Source organism: Pseudorca crassidens, chromosome 11 (genome assembly GCF_039906515.1).
Source record: "Pseudorca crassidens isolate mPseCra1 chromosome 11, mPseCra1.hap1, whole genome shotgun sequence".
NCBI lineage: Eukaryota > Metazoa > Chordata > Mammalia > Artiodactyla > Delphinidae > Pseudorca > Pseudorca crassidens.
This window is the reverse complement of record NC_090306.1, coordinates 14,633,357-14,659,215: the sequence shown is the minus strand read 5'-3', so window position 1 is coordinate 14,659,215 and position 25,859 is coordinate 14,633,357. Positions and strand designations below refer to the sequence as shown.

Here is a 25,859-nt window from a genome sequence, read left to right as displayed (position 1 = left end):
CCATCATGTAACCATGTAACATCATGGTTGTGTGCCGAAGTGAATTATCCAGTAGAGAATAAAGAAATGATGCTTTTGAATAGAGGAGAGTTTCAGTAATGTTTGTGAGTAGGTGAGAGGGGCTGGGATCAAATGTACAAGTTGAGAGATTGGTTTTGGGTAGAAGCTTGGTCATTTTTCCACGATAGTAAGTAGGAAGGAGGAACATGGAATCTGCTGGGCAGGTAGATGTGCTAGTGGAATATGTAGAGGTTTTCTTTTGACTGATTCCAGTTTCCAAGTGAAGTAGGAAACAAAGTAATCAGCTGAGAGTGAGGATTACAGTAGAGGGTGATGAGGTTTCAGCAGAAAGAAGGGTGTGGAATCACTATCTGTTAGAAAAGGGAGAGTGAGTGGACCTGAAACATAGAACCATTGCCCAGAGCATTATGGCTTACTTGACTCACATGATCATGTGTTTGAAACGAGACTACATCAACCCATACCAGGCACTGAAATATTTTCAATGAATAAGTGTAGTCTTTTATATGTTTACATCGTTATGCAGATAACCATATAAAAAGAGCTTAAATTACTTTTTTATCGACATACAGGAAAACACTGAGTAAAGCAAGAGTTTTAGTAATTTAATTGGAAGAAATTTTTAAAAAACAATTTGATTCTCTTAAAGAATGTGGCATAGTGCCTTGAGTTATACCTACTTTGCAGGTGGAAATCTGCAGGATTGTTTACTCTGGTCATGATGAATATGAAAGTAGGTTCAGAAGTAAGAAAACTTTTTGTTGTGCAGAGAATAGGTTTTGATCAGAGGGGAGAGCTGCAGAGTTTGAGATCTTTGAATTAGCGGATAATGAAGTTTAAAATGTGGTAATGCCTCTGTTTGGGTGAAATCCAGTGATGATGAATTGATTGGTGCTGAAGAGGGTGAAAAACTACAAAGTTTCTTCCAAAAATTGGATTTAAGAATTTCAGGCATTTATGTTTGTTTCTTCTGACAGAAATTAATACAGCATTCTTCTAGAGCTTACTAATCCCCTCAGTAAATAAGATTATAAGTGGATATGTAGGTATATATATTTAATTCAAATTTAAAAAATTTGTTACATATATACTTAGGTGTTGAAGTAATTGATAAGATTTATTTATTTGCTTGTCTTTTTTTGGAAAATACATTTAAAGTATTGCTTTTAACTGTAGGCACATAAAACGTGAACACATGTTTGATTTAAAAGACCCATTAAATGTCCTTTTTTTATTTTATACATTGAATTTTACACAATCAATTGGAAAAAAGGTTCTAAGAAAACAATGAAACACAGGTAGAGAATAACTAACTATAAAAGACTGATTCTGATTTATTTTCTTTGTGTCCCTAGTACACCATCATGCTACCTTTTTTTTTTTTTTTTTTTTTTTTTTGGCTGCGCTGGGTCTTTGTTGCTGCGAGAGGGCTTTCTCTAGTTGCTGCAAGCGGGGGCTACTCTTCATCGCGGTGTGTGGGTTTCTCATTGCGGTGGCTTCTCTTTGCGGAGCACAGGCTCCAGACACGCGGGCTTCAGTAACTGTGGCGCATGGGTTTAGTTGCTCCGTGGGATGTGGGATCTTCCCGGACCACGGATCAAACCCGTGTCCCCTGCATTGGCAGGTGGATTCTTAACCACTGCGCCGCCAGGGAAGTCCCCACCATGCTATCTTTGATAACAAAAATGTCCTGATCTTGTGCTAGAGAGGCCCCAAAGTGAAAGAACTACGAGTAATGAATGCGTATGTTCATAGCAATGCTTAAATTATACTGTTGCCTAGTGGATACCATTTTTCTTCCTTGAGTGGGACACTACAGAGTTGGATATTAATTGCTCCTACAAAGGTGGTTTTGCTCTTTACAATAAGCATTAAGACATGTCCTTGGAGCTCTGTGACTTCATCATATACTACCTAAAAAGGGAGAGAATAAAAATCAGATACGCTTAAATGCATCTTTTAAAAAATACTGCTTTTAGCAAAAATATTTGCACACTGATATCTTGTACCTTGGAATGGATACGTTAATGTTAGAATCTTTCATTTCTAACTCTAATTCTGAAGAGCTAAAGGTTCTGCTAACGTAAAGGAATTTAACGACAGAATATTTCTCTAAGAAGCTTAGAATTTACTCTGATTGCATTAAAAATTGTCTATCCCAAATTTAATAAGACTGTAAATCATTCTCTAGGAATAAATTTAAATACCTGTCACCTTTCAACTGTCCTTGGATTTACTGTGCAACATGGGACCTTGAACACTGTCTTTGTTGAAGGCTAATGAGGAAAGCAGACCAATCTCCATGATTTCCGTGTGTTAATTTAATGTAGTACAGTATTTCCTTCTACATGTGAAGCAGTCGCTCTATGGTTACTTTATTTAAAATTGTTTAATTTTTAGTTATGAAAATATATGCTCATTAACTAAAATATGGGGATGAAACAAAAAAAGAATAAAAAAGAAAGGAAAAATTTCTATTTCTACCATTAGGAGATAATCATTTTGATGTGTTTTTTGTTTTCTATATATAATTGCTTTTTAAGTATCTGAGCGGTAATTATGTTGTGTGTATAGTTTTGTGTTTTTCTCTTTTTCACTTACTAGTCATGTAACTATTTTTAAAAAAGAGAGGTGTTCAACTGTCTTTTATAACATCCAAGAAATAAGTCACAGGCATTACCACTGGGTGCCTGCAGTGGTAAAGAAGCTTTAAAAGTGTAGTACTATCAATCAAGAAATTAGTTATACATCAAAGGAGGGGAGAGCTGTGTATAGATCCAACATGGTTGCCAAGGAAACTCCTTACAACACATTTGGAGGAGTTTCATATGATGATACAAACATGCTTGCTTTTTACAGCTAAACTACAAGATAGACAGAAGCGTCCTCTATATATGCAAAAAAGAATCAGAGGAAACAAACTGAGAGGAAAGGCCTTGGACTCCACTGCGAGGCCTGTTCAGTGTGTATGGATGCAATTTCTAGCCCATCGTACTGCATTTGCCTACCATTTGTGAACCCATCAATTTATCAATGAAATTCCATTCAATATCAATCTATCTGTTAGCTGCTCAGAACAATGATTTACTTATCAAGTAAATAATAATTCAATCAAGGGAATGAGATACAATATAATATGCTAATCCAGTCTACCATGCTTCGTGTGACATCTCCTGGCTACCGACTCTTCCAGAATCCTGCTCCCATTCCAGACAGGAGGTTACCTTTTAAATTTCTAGGAAAGCTTATTCAAATTATTCCATTTAATTTACTGAGTTCCTCTGGATAGTAAAGGATTTTAAGGGCTGCCTTAAAAATTTCAAAAGCCTACCAATGTAATTCATCTTTCATCGCAAAGGGACGCTCAGCGTGGACTCCGTGAACCACTCTTGTCTCCTGAACGCTTATCTTCCCAGGACTTCAGAGTAAGCTCCTTTCCTTTTCTCTACAGTGGTTATTTTGAACTGTCTAAATTATCCTCCATTTTCCTCCCCACAACACGTTCAGCAGATGAACTTACCTCCTATTTTACAGAGAAAGTAGACGAAAGGGCCCTCGAAGTGTTAGTGTGTGTGAAGAAAAATGGAATAATTCTAAGCATTAGGCCTTTGGAAAAGTCTCGTTTAAGAACTCTGTGAATCATATAAATTAGTGCTAAAGATGTAACTTTCTAAGAAACATATCAGTATCAATGATTCATATTTATATAAATCTGTTGTCAACTCCAGTTCTTCCTCCATTTACAATGGGGTTACATCCTGATAAACCTATGGTAAATTGAAAATACTGTAGCCGAAAATGCATTTAATATACCTAACCCACCAAACATCATAGCTTAGCCTAACTACCTTAAACGTGCTCAGAATGTCTCATGTAATTTATTGAATACTGTACTGAAAGTGAAAAACAGAATGGTTGTCTGGGTACCAAATGGTTGTAAGCATATTGGCTGTTTACTCTTGTGATTGCGTGGCTGACTGGGAGCTGTGGCTCAGCATCAGGAAGGAGTATCCTACCTGGGAAAAGAGCAAAATTCAAAACTTGAAGTATGGTTTCTACTGAATGTATATCTCTTTTGCACCATCGTAAAGTAAAAAAAGTTTCAGGTTGAGCCATCCTAAGTTGGGGGCCATCTGAATGTGTTTTCACATTCGAATATGGTGATAATATTTACCTTCTGGCGTTGTGAGAAAGAATAAATGAGATAATGAATATAAGCCTTATTAGAAAGCCTGATACACAGTAAACACTAATGAATTACAGCTGAAAAAGGTCCATCAAATACACAAAAAAAGAACAGCTGTTTCTTGGTATTTTGCCTTCCCTGACTGGAGATAACAGTTGTACACAATATTGAGTGTCCCAGGTATTTAACAAGCTGAAGTTCTTTAATAAATGACAGGAATTAATTGCCTTCCTGGTTAAAATACAAACATTTGAACTCCTAAGTTTATATTGCTTTATGGATTTTTTTCCCTGTGCTTCATTATGCAAAAGCTATTTTCCTGAAAGTGACTGAGGTTTTATAAACATGTAATCATTGTACATTATAGAAGATATATATGTATCTGTTTTAATTGCTTTACTGCATCCATAATGTTGTTTAAAAAAAAATAAGTGCTTTTTTCTTCCAATGCAATGAATAATTAGTGGGTAATGCTAGAGAAGTACTCAGATGATTATATTCTTTGAGTCTTTTCACCAAATGATTTAAATGTATTCTGCCTTAACATAAACAGAACCGAAAATGCACAGCTCTTTTAATTTCGCTTTATAATACTTTTTACCCATAGGCATGTGTCAAGTCTTCATTGCCTTCTGACAAACATTGAATTTGTAGGTCTGAAATTGTCACATCAAGTAGAAAAACACTGTTTAGGGTAATTTAATTAAGTAGGATAATATCTAAGAAAGGACTACAATGTAAACTATTATATATAGAATGGATAAACAATAAGGTCCTACTGTATAGTACAGGGGACTATATTCAATATCATGTGATAAACCATAATGGAAAAGAATATAAAAAAAAAGAACGTCTACATGTGTATAACTGAGTCACTTTGCTGTACAGCAGAGATTCGCAGAACATTGTAAACTGGCTACACTTCAATAGAAAAAAAGAAAGGAATACAATGTACAACATACATTGACTATAACAATATAATTCTGTTTTAAAATAGACTCTGTATTTCTAATGAATCATTAAAAAAATAATGGTTCGGGCTTCCCTGGTGGCGTGGCATGTGGGATCTTCCCGGACTGGGGCACGAACCCATGTCCCCTGCAATAGCAGGTGGACTCTCAACCACTGCGCCACCAGGGAAGCCCTGAACTATTGTTTTCGAAACAATTTTAAATGTGTTCAGTGTATAAACACTGTGTGTCCAAGCTACAAGTATGTGCAGATGGAGAAAAGTATTGCATTGATTTCTAATCAATGGGCCATGAATGTGTGAGGACTCAGAATTATTGCAAGCCGTGAGACAATTTATGGACACAGCAAGCATCATAAAATAATCTCCACACATGTGCATTTACTACCGGTTTTTATAGTACATATAGCTTGAGATAAATAAAACACAAATTTATTTAAACTCCTGGATTGTTAGTGGCTTTTCATCATTATGTGTTTCCTTAGATACAAATGCTGAAGTACAGCATGCAGTCTGAGAAGTTTCTTGATATTGACGTAGGGGGGTCTTATGCCCAGAACGTATGGAAACTAGGGATATATAGTTGGGAGGTATATACCTCTAGCTGTTGACATCATGACAAATAATAAAATGTCAAAATATATTTCCATACTAAAGTATCTATTATTTGAATATATATAAATGTTTGATAGTTTTACATTTTATACATGTACACATAAAGTGTCATTTATAAAACTATCCCAAATATTTAATCCCACAAATCTTTTTAGAAGTAGCTAAGTTTCAAAGATACCAAGAAAGCTAAGACATTTTCCTTGTCCTCAAGAAGTTTTCAATGTACTAGAAGAAAAAAGTCTGTGTAGGAATAAATAAGAGATGGTAAATGTGGCGTAAGAGACAGGGAAGAGAGACTGGTTCACAGAGTCCATATTTGAGGTAAATCTCAAAGTTGGCAGAGAAGGGCAGGAGGGTGAACAGCTACATGAGCTCTATCACAGAGGTCACAGGGATTATTCAGGGAATGACAAGCTGTCTGATGTGACTTGAGAATATGACTAAGTATGGGGCAATGGAAGGGCATGAGCAAACAAACGTTCCTTATTTTTGTCAAAGGTGCAAAAGACATTTAACATAGGAAGAATTGCTTTTTCAATACATGGTGCTGAAATAACTGGCATTCATAGGCAAAAAAAGTGAACCTCAACCTAAACCTCACACTTTGTTCAAAAATCAACTAAAAATGAATAATGGACTTAGATGTAAAATGTAAAACTATAAAACATTTAGAAAAAATATAGGAGAAAATCTTTAGAACTTAGTGCTAGGTGAAGAGTTCTTAGACTTGCCACCAAATATGCAGTCTACAAAAGAAAAAAAAATTGATAAACTGGGTTTCATCAAAATTGAAAATTTTTACTCTGTGAAAAACCATGAGAAAAGGAGGAAAAGTCAGACTACAGACTGGGAGAAAATATTTGCAAACCACACATCTGACAAAGGACCGTTATCCATAGTGTATAAAGAATCTCAAAAGTCAACAGTAAAAATGAGTAAAAATGCAAACTATCTAATTAGAAAATGAACAAAGGCATGAAGAGACATTTCATGAAAGAGGGTATGCAGATGGTAAATAAGCACGTGAAGAAAATTCAGCATCATTAGCTACTGGATAAATGCAAATTAAAACCACAATGAGCTATCACTCTATACCTTTCAAAAGAACTAAAATTAAATATAGTGATAACACTAAATGCTGGCAAAGATGTAGAGAAATTGGCACAAACATTGCTGGTGGGAGTGTAAAATGGTATAGAAAAGGAGTTTGACAGTCTCTTGAAAAACTATGTACAGCATTACCATATACCCTAGTAATTACATCTTGAGCATTTGCTTAGAGAAATTACAACTTATGTTTACACAAAAACCTATATATCAATGTGCACAGCAGACTTTTTTTTTTTTTTTTTGGCGGTACGTGGGTCTCTCACTGCTGTGGCCTCTCCCGTCGCGGAGCACAGGCTCCGGACGCGCAGGCTCAGTGGCCATGGCTCACGGGCCCAGCCGCTCCACAGCATGTGGGATCTTCCTGGACCAGGGCACGAACCTGTGTCCCCTGCATCGGCAGGCAGACTCTCAACCACTGCGCCACCAGGGAAGCCAGCACAGCAGCTTTGTGTGCAATAGCCCCAAGCCAGAAATAACCCAGATGTCCTTTAATTGGTAAACAGTTAAAGAAACTGTCATACCTCCATGCCATGACTACTACTTAGCAGTGAAAATGAACAAACTATTCATACATGCAGCTACTTGGATGGATCTCTAGGGAACTATGGTAAGTGAAAATGTAACAAACTGTATGATTCCATTTACATAACATTTGAAATGACAAAGTTAGAGAGATAGAGAACAGATTAATAGTTGCCAGGGTTTGGGGATGGGGCGTTAGAGGGAGAAGAGTGTCTGCAGCTATAACAGGGTAGCGCCAGGAATCACCGTGATGTAATGTTCTGTACCTTGACTGTGGGGATGATCACACAAACCTACACGTGTGATATAAATGCACAGAACTAAACATGCACACATATACATAAGAACACATGTAAAGCTGGAGAAATCGGAATAGGGACAGTGGATCGTATCAATGTCAATTTCCTGGTAGTGATATTGTCAGTAGTCAGGCAAAGTGTTACCATTGCAGGAAAGTGGTTGAAAGGTATTTGAATTCTCTATATATTATTTCTTCCAACTGCTTGTGAATCTACAATTACCTCAAAACAAAAATTTTTTTGAAAAAGTATATAAGGATGATATTGCTCCAGAGACAGCTCAGGAGAATTACTGAGTCAAATTTGAAAGGCTGTGAATGCCACACTTGGGATTTTGGATATTATTCAGTAGGCAATAAGGAACATTTGAAAAAAGTTAGGTAGGAGAATAATATGAGTAGTTTTTGACACCTTAGATAGAAATTTGAATGATTTAATTGAAAAACACAAGATAGGAGGCTCTTATATTAGCCAAAGTTGCAAGGCCTTCAAAGAAGTAGCGATGGGACACAGAGGAGAAGATGGATTGAAGAGGCAGGTGGCTGCACAAGTAGAACTGACAAAACTTGGGGATTAACTGGACTTGTGAGTGAGGGAGAGGGTGATGTCATTAGAAAGTTTCTTCCGAGGAGATGGCAAACAGAGGAGGAAAGCCTGATTTAAAAGTGCGTAGGAGGCATCCTAAAGGGGCTCTTAATAATCAGGTAGAAGTACAGGTTTAAAGCTTGGGAGAGAAGCCAGGGCTTGAGGAATAAATTCAGATGCAACCTACAAGTGATAAATGAAAATCTGTAGATACATAAGATACTTCTGAGTGTACATATCAAGAGATGAGGGTAGGTCATGGAACTCCAGCAAATAAATATTTTCAGAGGAAGAATGGCAATGAAGGAAAATGAGAGAGTGGTTAGAGAAGACAGAAGGGAATTAAGAAAAGGTAGAACTCAATAAGTCCGAAAGAGAAAAACAAATACTGTATAATATTGCTTATATGTGGAATCTAGAAAAATGGTACAGATGAACTTATTTGCAACGCAGAAATAGAGACACTGATGTAGAGAACAAACATATGGACACCAAGCGGAGTAAGGACAGGTGGGTGAACTGGGAGACTGGGACTGACATGTATACACTACTATGTATAAAATAGATAACTAATGAGAACCTACTGTATAACACAGGGAACTCTACTCAGTGCTCTGTGGTGACCTAAATGGGAAGGAAATCCAAAAAATAGGGGATATATGTAATACCTATAGCTGATTCACTTTGCTGTACAGCAGAAACTAATACAACACTGTAAAGCAACTATATTCCAATAAAAATTATGTTGATTAAAAAAAGGGAAAAGGTAGAACTTAAGAAGCAAAACGGAGGTGTAAAGAAAGAGGAAGCAGTTAACAGTGCTGCCGTCTAACTGTTCTGGAGAGGCGAGCCTGATGGCTCATTGGATTGAGCAATTAGGAGTCTTTTGATGCCATTTGAATAAAACAGCATCAGTCAAGGTCAGAATCCACATTGCAAAGGATTAAAGGGTGAGAAGGAAGTGATGAACTGAGAGCAGGAAATGTGTTAATTTTGCAAAAGTTTGGAGGTGATAGCGAGGGAAAGAAAATTTGGATGCTTTAGAAAGGCTGACTTGAAGAGTTTGTTTTGTTTTTTTAAGATTTCTGAGTTGAGGATCCAGTGGATGAGACAGCCTTAAGAAAAGGTGAGCAAATAATTAAGTGAGCAAGGTACAGAGGAGATGGGAAAGATGGAATCAAGAGAATAAATGTAGGGTTTGCCTTAGAAAGAATTAGGGGATCAGATGTTCAAATCATATACTACAAATGAATTAGAGAGCTATATATAATATAAATTACTTCAATATAATTTGTACTTCTTTATATTTTTCAGTTTTTCAAAAGAGATTTTATAAAGTTTATTGCTATACACAGGTTAGACTATGATAAAGTTATTAGGTAAGGAAAACCAGGTAAAGAAAAACTTGTTAGAGAAAATAAGGTAGAGTCAGGGATGTTAGTAGGTGAAACAAATGCTGTAAAGTCTTGGGCTCTCGCTGGAGGCTAGCCACAATTTGAAACTTGGTTCATAAGCACTTTGAAAGCAGTATCTGTATTTTCCAGTTCCTATAGCATCAAGAACTGTGATCGGCAGACAGTGGCTATTTTGGGAAATGACTTCCCTTTATGGAATAATGCTGCCAATTACTGTAAATTTTCCATATTTGGTTAAACTGAAAAATGGTAAGAAAAATACAAAACGACTGGACAAGAGTTGACTCATACTTACAATTTCATTGTAAGTGGGGTCGGTACATTTTGGAACAGATTTTGTTTTCCTCCTCCGAACTGCACTGGGATATGATAAAAGATAAAATTCAACATGTGCACTGGGCGTGGAGCCATCTGGGAGATGCTGCAAAGGAAAACGGTTGTAAATATTAATGTGCATCACTATTATAGAAAACAAGTACACAGCTACTAAATATCTAGACCAAAGGCAGGATCAAGATTTATTATAGTCACTGTTTATCAGAAAATAAGAGAACAATCAAAAGAAATACATCATTGCTCAAAAATAATCCCAAAATACAGTTTAAAAGAGTAAAACTGTCCATCTTAAGTGTTGTATCAGAGAACTACATTTAAAAGTCCATTAAATGTGATTGGCTCTAGCTTTTTATAGTAAAAACTAAATTTGCATTTTTTTATTGGAGTATAATTGCTTTACAATGTTGTGTTAGTTTCTGCTGTACAATGAAGTGAATCAGCTATATGTATATATATATCCCCTCTCTCTTGGACCTCCCTCCCACCCATCTAGGTCATCACATAGCACCGAGCTAAGCTTCCTGCGCTTTATAGCATGTTCCCACTAGCTAAATTTGCATTTTTGACAGAAATGGTCAAGAGATGAATATAACCCACAGGCAGAGACAGAAACTGAGTGCCTCAGGAGACTGTACACCACTTGAAAATAAATAATTCAAGTTTAGCACATGAGATGTAGCATTTAATGACATGTAAATGCATATTATATAATATCACATTTTCAAACAGAAAAATATCAATTAGACCTACAAGTTTAACATACTTATAAGACTTTAGAGTTATAATAATTTTATTATCTAAATTATCCTAAAATATATTGGATAATCCTTTTACAGTTGTGTTCTGTGGGGCTCCCAAAGTTGCCTAAGTTGCTGCCTGATGGGTAGATCAATGATGCCAAATGAGTAGATCTCTGGACCCCCTCTCTCTAGTTTATCCTAACACCCCTGCTCCCCTATCATGGTTTCAGAATGTCTCTCTTCCTTTTCAACTTTTTTCTTATGGATATTTTTATTTCTTAATAAATTTGAAGAATGAGTACACTGTTTTAAAAATTTGGAAACCACTGTACTTCAGAGAAATGGGTTCTAGCTTTGTGACCAAATGGAGAACAAATTGTACTAAAAAACTATGCATATCTAGTTTGATAAAATGAGAAATGCTTGTGTAATTTATATTTAAGTGGATGATTTGAAAGTCACAATTGAGGAATTAAATGGTTCTCTTGGTGAATACATTCTAACTATTAAATCAGTAATTTCCAACAAATATTTTTATATTCTGAATCACAGCGCCATTCACATGTAAACATCCAGTGACACCCCCAATGTCGTTAGCTTTAATTTTATATCTTTCTTTGGCATTCAGAAAAGCATATTGGAAAGTAAGAAAACGTGACATATATTATTAGAGGACTTTTATTCCGTTCCAATTTACATGGTAAAAATTATGTCATTAGGAAAGTCTGGCTCTTTATTATTATTCGCAAATTAGATAAAATACATCTGGCCACACCCACATGTCAAAACGCTAAGACTGTCAAACCTGCTGCTTTAGATGGTGCTCAAGGTATCCCTGTCCCACGTGAAACCCTCCCCCAGGAGGAGCTCTGAAATGTATCAATGGCACAATGGAATTTTCTGTGATACAGAAAAAAAACATTGCTATTAATATTTGAGAGTTGATTTGTGTGTGTGAGAAAAATGAAGGGAGAAAAGTGTTTTTGCTCTGTGTAATTCTCTCTTTTCTACCATTGGGCACTGGGCTTGAGGATACCATACCTATAATCATTGTATGTTTCATCTTAGTGGTTAGAATCATGGTTCTGGAAAAGGACTTTTTGGTTGCAGTCTGGGCCTCCAAATTTCCCAACTATGTGGCTTTTGGTAGATAACTTTTCTGTGGATCAGTTTCCTAACCTGTTAAATGAGGATAAAGGTGATATCTGTCTCAAAGCATTCAAAAAATTAAATAAACCATGTAATGTGAGTATAGTGCCTGAAATAGAGTAAGATTCAATAAATGCTTATTACTATTTTTATTTTCTATAAATTGAACAAGAATACACTACATGCATTGATTGGACAAGATATGCCTAATGTACTATGACATTTATGAGCAGGGATTCTCAGTCTTGGCACTAGTGGCATTTGGGGCCAAATGATTCTTTGTTGTAGGGGCTGTTCTGTGCATTGAGGATGTTTAACAGCATTACTGACCTCCACCTACCAGACTGCAATAGCACCATCCTCCCAGCTGTGACACCAGAAATGTCCCCAGCCATTGCTAAATGTCCCCTGGGGAGCAAAACTGACCCCAGTTGAGAACCACTGATGACTCCCAAATAAGAATCTGTAATTCATCCTTAGGATCTCAGCCTAGTGACCTGTAGAGTGTTACAAGTACCTTATACTCTAACCAAAATCTATCTTCTATCTTTCCTCACCACTCCAAAACAGATTTTTTCAACTTGTTAAAATTGCATTAAATGATACAATTTCATTTCTCCAGTGTCTCCCTTGTCATTGATTTTCAAATCCAAGTATGTACCAAGATCAATATCCTCCCTTTTTGCCCTAGTTCATCTGTCACCACAGATCTTTATTTCCTAACTTATAATTGGATTTTAATTACTTTTTTATGCTCCGGTCTTCCCACTTCATTCCTTCATTCATCCTGTATATCACTGTTGCATTTAACCTTCCTGTAAAGCTGCTTTGATCCTGTCACTTTCCTTCTCAAAACACTCAAGCAGTCCACTGAGGAATAAACTCCCAATCACAGAAGGGAAAAAGTATTTTGTATACCAGCCTTCACCAAGCATTTAGCAATTAAAGGTTTGGGCTTCTGTTTCCAATTAGTGTCCGACAAGATCCTTGAATATCCTGTTGTTTTCAGAATAACAGAACAATTTAAGTCAGGGATGCATTCGATCTGAGCAGCACACTTAGTCTGTCCTCCGCGGCTGTTAAGTGCAGACATGGATTTCTTTTTAAGAGAATCCTTTCTCCCCCTATAGCAGCTGTCTTATCAACACTTTTTCTTTTTCCTCTTCTTACTGGCACTGTATCCTGCTCCTTAAAGATCTCATCTAATTTATTAAAGAGATCACTAGGTGTCTTTTCATCAACACTTCTCATTTTACTGTTTGCCCTTATGTTTATGTGAATTAAATTTTATTTTAAAATGATTAAATAGCTCCTACTTGTCCATCTTACCCCAGAAATTTTACTCTGGTTGTGTTTTAGACCTTCACAAGGATTTAACACTTTGACTTGAAGAGTCATAAGGCTTGGGGTTACAGAGTTCTTAGTCTGAGGCTCAAACAATGAGAAGTTTCCTAGTGTCACCCAGAGGATGTTTTTATTCACGGTGGATTGAAGTCAGGCAGCACTACCACTTTTTTTAGAATTCTGGCTAATATTTTTACTGTGCTCAGATGATGTGAAGTCATCCAAATTTGACTTTTTTTCCTCAGACTAACTCAGAATTTTATATATTCTAGATTTCCTGTTAAAATGCTTATCATTTTCTATGTTTAAAAATGGTTTTATATATTTGTCAGCTTCCTTATGAGATAAGAAATTATTTAAAAGGAAAATCCATGTCTTGTTCCATACTTCCCCTCCCCCCATGTTTGCTTTGGGTTTTGCTCCATTGGTTACTGTACCCTACTACCTTAACCCCACCCTCATTTCTTTCTTCCTAAGCTTTCAGTATGTTTCTGAATCTCCAATTAAAATTTTTAAATCCTCACTTGAGATTGGGCTTTCCTTTACCTTATTCGTTTCTTTCTTTTCATAGCTATGTCTTCCTTACAGCATTCTTTTCTTTTATAGGAGTCCTGTCCCTAACACAGTACTTGGCATATAGTGAATACTCAATAAACAGTTATCAAATGACTAATTAAATGAGCTATATATTCATAGTGCCTAGTTCTTTGAAAGTACTTCATAAGTATTTGCTGAATCATTATTTATAATGCAATATAAAAACCAGAAGTCTTCCTAACTTCCTAAGATTTAAGTAATTTCTCTTACCTATTGCAATGTTTCTTATTGTAACCAAACAATAAAAAGCCCACTGCAGGGTAAAAAAGATGTATCTTGGGGTCTGTTTCCAAGGTCTGTCCTAGGTGTTTACCCTGAACTCTTAAGCTGTTCGAAGGCATCTTTCTGCTAGAGCTGATCTTCTCAAGCACATCACTGCATCAGGAATATATGTGTTAAGTTCTGTTTGTTACATCCAATATCTTAATGCTCCACTTCGAAAACTTTGACTTTATCTCACCTCTCAGATCATGTTACACAACTAGATGCTTACTACATTTTCTTACTCCTTTTTTCTCCAACTGGAGCTAGACTGAATTTGTAACATAATTACTTGTACTCCTTCTCGGAATGAATCCTTGGCCACCATTTCTTCCACCTGGAGACTTGATCTGTAATTGCTGTCCTCTTCCTGAGACCATGTTTACTCTTCTGTGATAGTCCTCTCCACCTCTCCAGACTTCTCCCACTAACTCATTAAAAATCTCCTTAACAATAAGCACAGTGGGTTATTTAAATCTCCTTCTAGGAGCTAATGATGACCTGACAATTTCTTGGGGGCTTAATATATAGTGAAGTGTGAACTAAAGTCAGATTTTTGTGCTACATTCCTATGCCCTCTCTCAACCTCCTGTAAGTTTTCCCCTCCATGTCCTGCTTTGTGGAGTACATGGAAGAAACAGAAAGAGGTACATTCAATTTAACTGGATGAGTGCCTTATGGGGACCTTTGTGTGGAGGCAGGGAGCTGGACCCACATTAGCACCAAGCACTCCCTGCAGAGGAAATAAATATGTCTCATACACGTTTACTACTATACTATTTTTTTTCACGTATCAGTAGGTGCTTTTGTTAATACAATTTTATAATTTAAAAACACTACTGCATTTATAGTTTTAAAAATTATTTTGTATTTCTTAAATTTATCAGATAGCAAAATGACTTTAATGACATCTGAGAAATCAATTTTTTTTTTCGTTTGTTTGTTTAAAGAGGTCCCTCTAGTTGAAAAGCCTTAGGATATTCTTAGCATTCACTGGTGGAAGAGACTTCTTTCTTAACTGAAGAATGAAATATAGGGGATTCTTAGCTAGGTTATTATTTTAGGTTATAAACATTATGTATATTAGTAAATCTTTATTCACAATGTTGACTTCTAAATAATATTGTTAATAATTAAATATACCAGTTTTCTGCCTTCATTTCTTGCCTCACATTGCACACAGCATTTCAAATGGTTTTCAATGTTACTTTTTTTTTATATCAATGAATGAAAGTATCTTGAAAATATGGTTAATTTATCAAAATTGAGGAAAAAAAAGTAAGCAGTTGTTTGTAAAGTAAATAAAACCATCTCACATTGTAGGCTATGCCAGCAACTCTTTGGTATTTTCATATGAGTATATGAGAAATATGTTTATTTTTCATACATACATAGTAATAATAGCTACCACCTACTGAATATTTAACTTATTTAAAGCACTCTCTTAAAATAATCCTTGAGCCAGTATTGTCTTTATTTTATTTAAGAGGTTTTTCTATAAAGCCTATGTTCTTAACCACTACCCTATACAGACTCTCTACAAAGAATGCAAAGGAAACTGTCAGATTCAAATTAAGAACACTTCTAGATCAAATTTTATCAGGAACGTGATGAAGGTACATGGTTTAAAAATATCAGACACTTTGGAAATGTCTGTAGATTAATTCAAAGTTTAATTTTATTTAATAGGTTATTATCTTTTTGATGAATAATTTATGAGAATTTTCCATCAGGTTTTTTTTAACTTAAATGTTTCCAATCATAGGATAATATAGGCTTTGGAAGAACTCAACCGACAATGATTAAAATATGATGGGACTATCAAAACCTGAGGTCTATGCCAGAAACAAACAACATAATAAAAAAGCATTTTCCTCATCTATGTGCCTGCCAAATTTCAGTTCTGAAACTGAGGCTAGCCATCATGAAGAGGGTCTTTTTATAAAATGACAATGTATAACAAAAGTACAGAAGTACAGTAAAAGTGCTTCTGATACGTGGTTTGCTGTATGCTTCAGTTAAAGAAATGGTGGAATGGTCTTTCCAATCTTTCTGTGTGTTAATTCGTATAGAATGAGACGATTTAAGGTATTCATGAATTCAATTAGGATGGTCTTCTGCTTCATTTCACACCAATTTAAGCCTTTAATAGGACTTTTATCATCAATAGGTGATTTCCAATAATTTTAAAAAAAACTCAAAAATCAAACTGCCATGTGTCTAGCACTTTGGATGGTCTGGGAGAGGACACAGAAAAGTGATAGTTTCTGCTTTCAAAGAAATAAACTCTTTGGCATCATCATCTGGTGTTTTTTATATATATATATATATATATATATATGTATGTGTGTGTGTGTATATATATATATATATATATATATATATATTTAAATTTTAACCCTCAACTTGATGTAGTTAACAACCAGACAGAAGTCACAGTCTAGTAGATAGAATTCCTTTTCTGACTCAATACATACGGACTGAATTGCTTCTAAAAGTCCAGAATTCTAATTATGGCTCCAGAATTTACCACTGAAGTGTTTTGTTTGAAAAGTTTTTCCATTTCTTAATAACATGTAACAAGTAAGGCATTAAACCTCATTTATTTTTCACAATCTACTCAATAGCAAATACTGAAGAACTGTTTGTAAGTTAACTGGTAATTAAATTTTTTTTCTTTTTTCTTCTTTTTTTTTTTACAATTGCACTGAACCACTCTAAATGATTGCAAATTTCCTAACCCTTAGTCTCTATCCACAAGTGCTGAGAAAACTGTACAGATAAAGAGACAGAATATGTTTTGTTAGAGATGGCTGAGGAATTGTGAAGAACAGATGAAATACTGGAAGATTAGCTTTATGATATTAAATTTGATAGTATGGGAAAAAGATGGATTACAAAAAGCAGAAACTAGTAATTTAGAGGTAAAATACGAGTTTTTTACCCATATACCTCAGATATTTGTCTTGATCCTGTCCAACTAAACTGTTTTATCATGATTTAAATAAACATATAGGTATATGATGTAGAGGTGTTAATAATCTGAGTGTTATGGCCAATATGCTGGAACAGATCATCAGGACTGAGTTATGAGGGGCTGGAAGGATGAACTATATCTAACAAAGTTGATAACAATAGACTGAATGTCAGGTTCTTCTTTGGGGAAACTCACTCTGCAAATCCAGGGTATGAAATTCTTGTTGCTTTCCTTCATTGGAATATGTATTTTTCTTTTGTTGCTGAAGGGTATATTCCCTGGCTATAGAATTCTAAGTTGACAATTCTTTTCTTTCAACACTTTAATGATGTTCCACTGTCTCTCGCTTCAATTTTTCTTGCCTACATTGTTTCATTGTTCTCCTATATGCCAAGTGTTTTTCTCTAGCTCTTTCAGTAGTTTTTCTTTGTCCTTGGTTTTTAGCAGTTTGAGAACAATATATAAATGCATGCTTTTCTTTGAGTTTTTCCTTTTGGTACTCACTAAGGTACTTAAATTTATAAATTTATGTCCTTCACTAAACTTTGGAAGTTTTTGGCCATTATTTCTTCAAATATTTTTCTGCCCCAATCTCTTTCTTCTGTCCTGGGAGTCCAGAAAAAAAAATGTGACCTACTGTTAGATCTTTGGGTATTTTCCCACAGACCCCTAAAATTCTATTCTTTTTTTCCAATCTTTTTTCTCCATGTTCTTTAAACTGGATCATTTCCCTTGATCTATCTTCCAGTTCACCAACCCTTCCTCCCATCATCTCCATTCTTTTCCTGAGTCCCTCAAGCAAGATTTTAAATATTAGATATTTTATATTTCAGTCCTTAAAAGTACATTAGTACTTTTAAAATGAAGTTTATAATTAACTTTAATATAATAGAACATTAAAATAACATAATATAACATTATATTAGTTTCAGGTGTACAACATAATGATTTGACTATGAAGTCTAGTTTACATCCATCACCACACAGAGTTCCAAATTGTTTTTCTTATGGCGAGTACTTTTAAGACTACTCTCACCAACTTTCAAATACACAACACAGTATTGTTAACTATAGTCAGCCTGCTGTACACTATATCCTCGTGACTTATGTATTTTACAACTGATAGATTATACTTTTTGACCACCTTTACCCATTTCACCCCTCCCCCGACCTCTGGCCGTCACCAATCTGTTCTCTGTATCTATGAGCTTGGTTTCATTTTGTCTAGATTCCACATACAAGTGAAATCTAGTGGTATTTATCTTTCTCTGCCTGACTTATTTCACTAAGCATAATGCCCTTAAGGTCCATACATCCATGATGTCACTAATGACAAGATTTTCTTCTTTTTATGGATGAATAATATTCCATTGTGGGTCTATACAACATTTTCTTTATTCATTCATCTTTTGATGGACACTTAGGTTGCTTCCACACCTTGGCTATAGTAAATAATGCTGCAATAAACATGAAGGTACACATACCATTTTGAATTAGTATTTTCATTTTCTTTGAATAAATACTCAGAGGTAGAATTGCTGGATCATATGGTAGCTCTATTTTTAATTTCTTGAGGAACCTCCATACTATTTTCCATAATGGCAACACCAATTTACATTTCCACCAATAGTGTACAAGTGTTCCCTTTTCTCCACATCCTTGCCACCCTTGTTATTTCTTGTCTTTTTGATAATAGCCATTCTATATGTGAAGTGATATCTCACTGTGGTTTTGATTAGCATTTTCCTGATGATTAGTGATGTGGAACACCTTTTCATGTACTTGTTGGCCATCTGGATGTTTTCTTTGGAAAAATGTCTTTTCAGATCATCTGTTCCGTTTTTAATTGGCTTGTTTGGCTTCTTTGCTGAGTTGTATGACGTCTTTGTATATTTTGGATATTAGTCCTTTACTAGATATATGATTTGTTAATACTTTCTCCCATTCAGTAAGCTGCCTTTTCATTTTGTTGATGGTTTTCTTTGTTGTGCAGAAGCTTTGTAGATTGATATAGTCCCAGTTGTTTATTTTTGCTTTTGTTGCCTTCATTTTTGGTGTCAAATCCAAAAATCATCACTAAGCTCAATGTCAGGGATCCTTTTTCCTATGTTTCTTCTAGGAGTTTTATGGTTTCAAGTCTTATATCCAAATCCTTAATCCATTTTGACTTAATACTTGTGTATGGTATAAGATAGTGGTCCAGTTCCTTTTTTTAGCATGTGACTGTCTGGTTTCCCCAGCACCATTTATTGAAGAGACTGGTTTTCCCCATTGTATATTTTTGGCTCATTTGCCATAAATTTGTTCTTTCTCAAGATTGCTTTGGCTATTTGTCCTCTTTTGTGGTTCCATACAAATTTTAGGATCGTATGTTCTGTTTCTCTGGAAATGCCATTGGAATATTGATACGGACTGATTCAATATTGATTGAATTTGCAGATTGCTTTGGGTAGTATGGACATTTAAGCAATGTTAATTCTTCCAATCCATGAGTAGGGAATATCTTTGCATTTACTTTTGTTTGTTCAATTTATGTTGGTGTCTTATGGCTTTCTGTGTACAGGTCTTTCACCTCCTTGGTTAAATTTATTCCTAGGTATTTAATTCTTCTAAATGCAGTTATAAGTGGAATTGTTTTCTTAATTTCTCTTTCTGATTATTCACTATTAGTGTATAGAAACGCAAGTGATTTTTATATATAGGTATTCTCTGCTTTTTTGGAAGTTTGCTTTAGGCCACTTTGCTTTTAAGAAAGACTTACATTAACACCTGTTTTTGCTAACTGAACAAAATCCGAAGAGGATTTTCACTTTTACAAGTAAAGGTGAAAAGCAAAAACAGTGTTCAGTGTTTTTTGGGGGGCAGCAAGCTGTTATAGAGGTAGCATGAACACTGAGCAGTGAGAGTGGCACTGCTAAGCTCTTTTCCCAAGAGCTACACTCAGCATCTCAGCATCAAGTCGCCATAGCTTTGACCTGTGTCTATTAGCATGTGTGCTTTATCTCGATTTATTCTGTGAATTTGTTAGCAAGATGTGGCCTAAGATAATTGCTTCTTCATTTTTGCCATTTTGGCTTACTAAAGATTTTGTAGGAATGCTCTATTTTTGGATATCGAGGGAAACATATTGATTTTGTATCTTGCAATTTTACTGAATTCATTTATTAATTCTAATCGTTTTTTGTGAAGTCTTTAGGATTTTCTATACGTAATATCATGTTACCTATAAATAGGGACAGTTTTACACCTTCCTTTCCAATTTGGACGCCTTTAATATCTTTTTCTTGCCTAATTGAATAAAAGTGGTGAGAGTGGGTATCCTTGTCTTGTTCCTGATCTTTGAGGAAAAGCTTTCAATTTTTTACCATTGAGTATGATGTTAGCTGTGAGCTTGTCATACATGTCCTTTATTATGTTGAGGTACACTCCCTCTATATCCTCCCTGTTGAGAGTTTTATCATGAATGGATGTTGAGTTTTGTCAAATGTCTTTTCTGCATCTTTTGGGGTGCTCATATGACCTTTAGCCTTCATTTTGTTAATGTGATCTATCACATTGATTGTTTTCTGGATGTTGAACCCTTCGTTCACCTCTGGAATAAATCCCAGTTGATTCAGGTGTATGACTTTCTTAATGTATTGTTGAGTTCAGTTTACTAATATTTTGTTGAGGATTGCTGCATTTATGTTCATGAGGGATACTGACTTGTAATTTTCTTTTCTTGTGGTGTTCTTGTCTAGTTTTGGTATCAAGGTAATGCTGGCCTCATGAAATGAGTTCAGAAGTGTTGTCACCTCTTCCATTTTTTGTAAGAGTTTGAGAAGGATTGATAGTAATTGGTGCTAATGTTTGGTAAAATTCACCTGTGAAACTTTCTAGTCCTGGTTTTTTCTTTGTTGGGAGGTTTTTAATTACTTATGCGATCTCCTTACTTATTAGTGGTCTGTTAAGATATTCTGTTTCTTCATGATTCAGTCTTGGTAGGTTGTATATTTCTAGAAATTTATTCATTTCCTCTACGTTGTTCAATTTGTTGGTGTATAATTTTCATAATTTCTGATTATGCATTTCTTTGGTATCACTTTAATCTCTCTCTTCTTTCATTTCTGATTTTATTTGAGTCTCTCTCTTTTTTTTAGTCTAGGCAAACGTTTGTCAGTTTAATTTATCTTTTCAAAAAACCAGCTCTTAGTTTCATTGATCGTTTCTATTATTTTCTCCTCTTTATTTATCTCTGCTTTGATCTTTGTTATTTCTTCCTTTCTGCTAACTCTGGGTTTAGTTTGTTCTTCTGTTGAGATGTAGAGTTAGGTTGTTCATTTGAGATCTTCTTTTTAAAAAATATTTTATACCCATGTGGCTGGAAGAGATTGTTGGTATGAAGTCTATCTTCTTAAATTTGCTGAGTTTTTTTTTTGTGTGTGTGAAATATAATATGTTCTATCCTGGATTATGTTCTGTGTTTGCTTGAAAAGAATGTGTATTCTGCTGCTGTTGGATGGAATATTCTGTATATATATGTCTGTTAGGTATATTTGACCTAAAGTATGGTTTAAACCCAAGATTTTCATATTGATTTTCTTTCTAGATGATCTATGCATTGTTGTAAGTGGGGTATTGAAGTCCATACTATTATTATATTGTTGTCTATTTCTCCCTTCAGATGTTAGTATTTGCTTAATATATTTTGGTGCCCCGATGTTGGGTGTGTATATATTTATGTTTCTTATACCTTCTTGATCCCTTTATCATTATATAATGAATTTGTCTCTTGTTACCATTTTTTGGCTTAAAGTCTATTTTGTCTGATAAAACTACCTCACTTTCTTTTGGTTTCCAATTACATGGAATATCTTCTTTCATCACTTTACTTTGAGCTTATGTGTGTCCTTAAAGCTGAAAGTGTCTTATAGGTGGCATATAGTTGGATCATGGTTCATTTTTCTTTTTTACCAACCAGCCATTCTATGTCTTTTGATTGGATAATTCAGTCAATTTGCATGAAGAGTAATTACTGATAGGTAAGGACTTACCCATGTCATCTTACTGTTTTCTTGCTGTTCTCGTGTTCCCTTTTTCCTCTCTTCCTCTCTTGCAGTCTTCTTTTGTAAACTGATGATTTTCTGTAGTGGTATGCTTTGATTCCTTTATCTTTATCCTTTGTGAATCTACTGTAGGTTTTTGCTTTGTGGTTACCATGAGGCTTACAAAAAACATCTTATAGATATAATAATCTATTTATGCTGATAGCTTTACTTCAATCATATACAAAAACTCTACCCCTTTATTCCCCCCATTTTATGTTATTAAAGTCACAATTTACCTCTTTTTATGTTGTTTGTTCATTAACAGGTTATTGTAGCTATACTTATTTTTAGTACTCTTGTCCTTTAACCTTTATACTAGAATTAAGTGGTTAACACTCTACCATATTATAGTATTAGAGTAATCTAACTTTGACTATATACTTTACCAGGGTTTATACATTTTCCTATATACATGTTACCAATTAGTATCTTTTCATTTCAGCTTGAAGAACTCCTTTCAGCATTTCTCATAAGGCAGGTCTAGTGGTGGCAAATTTCTTCAACTTTTGTTTGTCTGGAAAAGTCTTTATCCCTACTTCATTTCTGAAAGACGGGCTTGCCAGGTAAAGTATTCTTGATTGGCATTTATTTTAGTTCAGTACTTTGAATATATCATCTCACTCTCTCCTGGTCTATAAGGTTTTTGCTGAGAAATCTGCTAATAACTCTACGGGGGCTCCCTTGTAAGTTACAAGCGTTTTATCCTCTTGTTGCCTTCAAGATTCTCTCTTTATCTTTGAATTTTGACAGTTTTATTATCATGTGCTCTGGAGAGGATCTCTTTAAAGTTGAGTTTGGTGACCTATGAGCTTCATGAACACGAATATCCAAATCTTCCCTCAGATTTGGGAAGTTACCAGCCATTATTTCTTTAAATATACTTTCTGCTCCCTTTTTCCTCTCTTTTCCTGGAACTTCAATGTATCACATAGGCTTTCTTCACTCTCCTTTTTTTTTTCCCTTTGTTCTCCCCTGACAGGATAATTTCAAAGTTCCTGTCTCCTGTCTCACAGATGCCTTTTCTGCTTGATCCATTCTCCTGGTGATGCTCTCTGTTGTATTTTTCATTTCATTCATCATATTCTTTAGCTGTAAAATTTCTGTTTGGTTTCTTTCATAAAAAAATTTCTATTGGGCTTCCCTGATGGCACAGTGGTTGAGAGTCCGCCTGCCGATGCAGGGGACGCGGGTTCGTGCCCCCGTCTGGGAGGATCCCACATGCTGCGGAGCGGCTGGGCCTGTGAGCCATGGCCATTGAGCCTGCGTATCCGGAGCCCGTGCTCTGCAACGGGAGAGGCCACAACAGTGAGAGGCCCACATACTGAAAAAAAAAAAAAAAAAAATTTCTATCTCCTTGTTAAATTTCTCATTTTGTTCATGTATTATTTTCCTGATCTTTTTGAATTTCTGTGTTTTCTGTAGCTCATCAAATTTCCTTTAAATAGCCATTTTGAATTCTTTCTATCAGGTAAATCACAGATCTTCAGGTCTTTGAGTTCAGTTACTGGAAGATTATTGTCATCCTTTGGTGGTGTCTTGTTACTTCTTTGATTTTCATGTTCCTTGAAATTTTGCATTGTTGTCTTCCTATTTAAAGTGGCAGTCACCTCCTCCAATCTTTACTCTCTGCCCATTTCAATGTATCCAGATTCATAGTTTTTGCTACCACAGTGTTGTGGAACTTCTCTGCATACCTGAAGTTCCACAAAGGCTCTTTTATCCATGGATGATTGTCTAAGACAGTGCTTTCCAGGAGCTCCTGCACCGTGGCTGAGAGGAGCAGGAGTCAGTACACAGCCCACTGCAGGGTCCTCAGCTGGGACTGAGGCCTGTGTGTCTGTTACCTGAAGCATAGGTAGGTGAGACTCCTCCTTGATCCCTTGGTAGATGGTGTTGGGTCTCACTTTTGTCTGTGGATGGATGGTGAATTTTTGTTGTTGAGTGGGAGACAAAATGAGGGATGTCTTTTGCCACTATTATGCTGATGTCACTCCTAAAGGGACTTCAGAAAAGTCAGGAAGGAACCAAATTATGAGAACCAATGTCAGGGCCTTAGCTTATGTGTTTTTGTTTGTTTGTTTTCTTAAAGTTAGAATGTAGAATTAAGGGAGATTTTGGATAAAGGATAGAGATTAGGGTACAAGGCTTTCAATAAGAAGAGAGACTGATTAAATAAAATTTACATCATGTGTGTCCTATACATTGATGGCTATGTCATCTGGGGAGATGGTGAGTGTCCAGAGCTGTTGAATATTTAGAGCAATAATTCTCAGCAGGAATTCACCTTATTCTTAACTGAGACAGATGTGATGATCAAATATTTGTCACTTGACCATTCTCGGTTTAGTATCAAGTATTATAGAGAGCAGAATTCACAGAGAAAATCTATGCAATTGTAAATACAGCTTAAACTAAACTGCTGTGGATTGTGGCTGTTTTTCACAGTGACACACTTAAGCAAACATTTACTTATTTAACAAACATGCATTAAAGGCATAGTATTGTGCTAGCACTATGAGATATACAAAATATATTTCCCACAGCTTTTACAATCAGTAAATTTTCAATACAATTGAAACTACAGGATAAGCCAAGTTGATAAGTTTCAAGAGCTGAGATAAGGCAGTGAATATCAAATGGATGGTATATAGAGTAAATGTAACAGGAGGCCAAAGAAGGAAGGATAACTAGGAACAAGAGTGGCCCAGAAGGTTCAGAGAGAGTGAGAGGTTTGAGCTGAGCCTTGAAGTTGAGTTGGACGTAGAAGGTAAATAGAAGGTAAGCAGAAGTATGATATAGTGAGCTAGAATGACTGATGTGTGTCTAGTCAACAGTGAATGTACCATCTAGAAAATAACACAAGTTTTGTACTGTGGATGGTGGATATAAAAGGCAGGTTATAGCTAGACTGCATAGTATCTTAAATATTAGGCTAAAGAATTTTAAATTTACTGAGACTCTATTAAAATTTTTTATTGATATGATTAAAATGGAGTTGTAGGATGTTTTAGGCAGAATAGAGAAGTAGGAAACAAGGAAAGGAATACCACAGGAATCAACCAAAATAATCTATAGATAAATTAACAGAGACTATAGAGTCAAATTTTAACAATAATAAAAGTAAAAGGAAACTCAAATGATTTGTTGATTACATATAGGAGTACTGGAGTAAGTTAAAATATAGAAAATAAATTACAGAGAAGTTTTCATCAAGAGTTACTTGGGGATGGTGCAAGTAGTTCTGAGTGAGAGTTGGTTTTAGTGGAAAGTAGAGGACTATAATTTAGGATTGTTGAGTTTAAAGAGATGTCAAGATATCAGAGTGTAAATGCCTATCAGGCAGTTGGAAATATGTAAATTGAGTTCAGAGAAATATTAAAAGCAGAGACGTAAATTTAGGAGTAATTCACATAATCTGTGAAGTTTCAAAACTGAATAAAATTTCTTAGGAAATTAGTTTGAAGAGTTGAAGCCCTGAACACTGTAAAATCTTCACATTTAAGGGCTAAAGATGAAGTCAACATCTATTAAAGCACTATGTACCTTATCTAGTTTAAATTTATAAGTGCTAAGGAAGCCTCAGAAAGAGATTTAGAGAATGTACAGACAGTGAAGTTTTATGGAGAGCCTGAGAATAGAAAAGTT

The 25,859-nt window shown here is 35.3% G+C and overlaps 1 protein-coding gene across 4 annotated transcripts in view; it reads right to left on the bottom strand.

The window, feature by feature from the left end:
* Positions 1–1,219: 1,219 nt before the first annotated feature.
* Positions 1,220–25,859, bottom strand: part of PIK3C2G (phosphatidylinositol-4-phosphate 3-kinase catalytic subunit type 2 gamma) — a 328,047-nt gene continuing 303,407 nt past the window's right edge. For all 4 annotated transcript variants that reach the window (XM_067695808.1, XM_067695810.1, XM_067695811.1 and 1 more), the window contains 2 exons: positions 10,019–10,144; positions 1,220–1,935 (listed from right to left, as the gene is read on the bottom strand). In XM_067695808.1, the coding sequence (XP_067551909.1) occupies positions 1,783–1,935; positions 10,019–10,144 (279 nt within the window). In that variant the 3' untranslated portion in view covers positions 1,220–1,782. The remainder of the gene's footprint in view (positions 1,936–10,018; positions 10,145–25,859) is intronic.